General features: G+C 66.8%; 1 protein-coding gene across 2 annotated transcripts in view; it reads right to left on the bottom strand.

The window, feature by feature from the left end:
- ZFPM2 (zinc finger protein, FOG family member 2) overlaps nt 1-645 on the bottom strand; it is a 489,523-nt gene extending 488,878 nt beyond the window's left edge. The window contains exon 1 of one of the 2 annotated variants that reach the window (XM_025393837.1): nt 368-645. In XM_025393837.1, the coding sequence (XP_025249622.1) occupies nt 368-407 (40 nt within the window). In that variant the 5' untranslated portion in view covers nt 408-645. The remainder of the gene's footprint in view (nt 1-367) is intronic. The other variant, XM_025393838.1, reaches the window with a different exon arrangement.
- Nucleotides 646-1,153: the final 508 nt, after the last annotated feature.

Genomic DNA, 1,153 nt, shown 5'->3' with positions numbered 1-1,153 from the left:
ACAGCAATGACAACAACAATAATAAGCGTCTAAAGGAGCCGAACTGCCCCTCTGGTTGGACAACAGCGCCGAGGACTCGCAGCGTGCGAGGGTCGGAATTAAAAAAGCAGCCCGGGAGCGCGAGGGCTGAGCGGGGCAAGCAAGGGCTGCTCCTCGCAGCCTCGCTCCTGCCCGAGGCTCGGGCTGGCCGTCTGCCTGTCTATGACTGTCTAGTTGTCCCTTCGACTGCTCAGGCAAAGTTTGACACATCTAGGGGACCGGTAGCCAATCTCCCCCAGCCCCGCTATCCACCCACCGCTTTCCCGTCCTGCGCACCCCGCTCCTGGGCAATAATCCCACCAACTCCCGGCCCCGCGCGCAAACTTACGTTTGATCTGCCGGGGTTTGCTCTGCTTTCGCCGGGACATCTCGGAGGCGGCTGCTGCCGCTGGGGCTCCCGCGGTGCCCGCGGTCGGGGCTGCCGCTACCTCGCCTCCCGCCGCTCCCGCCGCCGCCGCTGGCCAGGCTCGGGCCGCCGCCGGCCGGACTCCAGGTGCTCCGAGAGCTGGGCTCCTCCGGGAGCCGCGGATCCACGTTCGGAGATGAGCAAGCAAATGAGAAAAGAGAGACGGGGGCAGAGAGAGTGTGACAGTGAGGAGGGGAGGGGGAGAGAGGAGAGCGACGGGGGGGAGAATGGGAATGTACAAGCGAACGGTCAGGGAGAGAGAAAAGGGTAAAGAGAAGAGGAAAATAACACGGAAAGAAGGAAGAGAAGGAGGGAGGGACGGGAGAACGAGCAGCGGGGAGAGGGGGAGCGCGGGGGCGCAGGGCGCGGGAGGAGGAGCGCGCTTGCTCGCCCCTCGCCCCGGCGTGCGGGACGGATACTCGGGCGCCGCCGCCACCGCTCCGGGCCGCGCAGCTCCTGCTCTGCCGCGGGAGGCGGCGAGGCGCGCGAGGGAGGGGCGCGCCAGGCTGTGGGGAGGGGAGACTATTCCATCAGCCAAAGGAGGATTGGCTGCATCCAAAGCCAGTCCGGATGCAAACTACGGCCCCGGCCTTGGTCGGGAGAAGTGCGGGGGATCCAGGCGGTGGTGGGGGATGGGGGCAGGGGTGGGTGGGAGTTGCAGGGGAGGCATGGGGAGGGCTTGGAGGAGGGCCACCTTCTGCAGTTGTC

The sequence above is a fragment of the Theropithecus gelada genome, chromosome 8 (assembly GCF_003255815.1).
Source record: "Theropithecus gelada isolate Dixy chromosome 8, Tgel_1.0, whole genome shotgun sequence".
Classification (NCBI taxonomy): Eukaryota; Metazoa; Chordata; class Mammalia; order Primates; family Cercopithecidae; genus Theropithecus; species Theropithecus gelada.
This window is presented reverse-complemented; position numbering and strand designations above follow the sequence as displayed.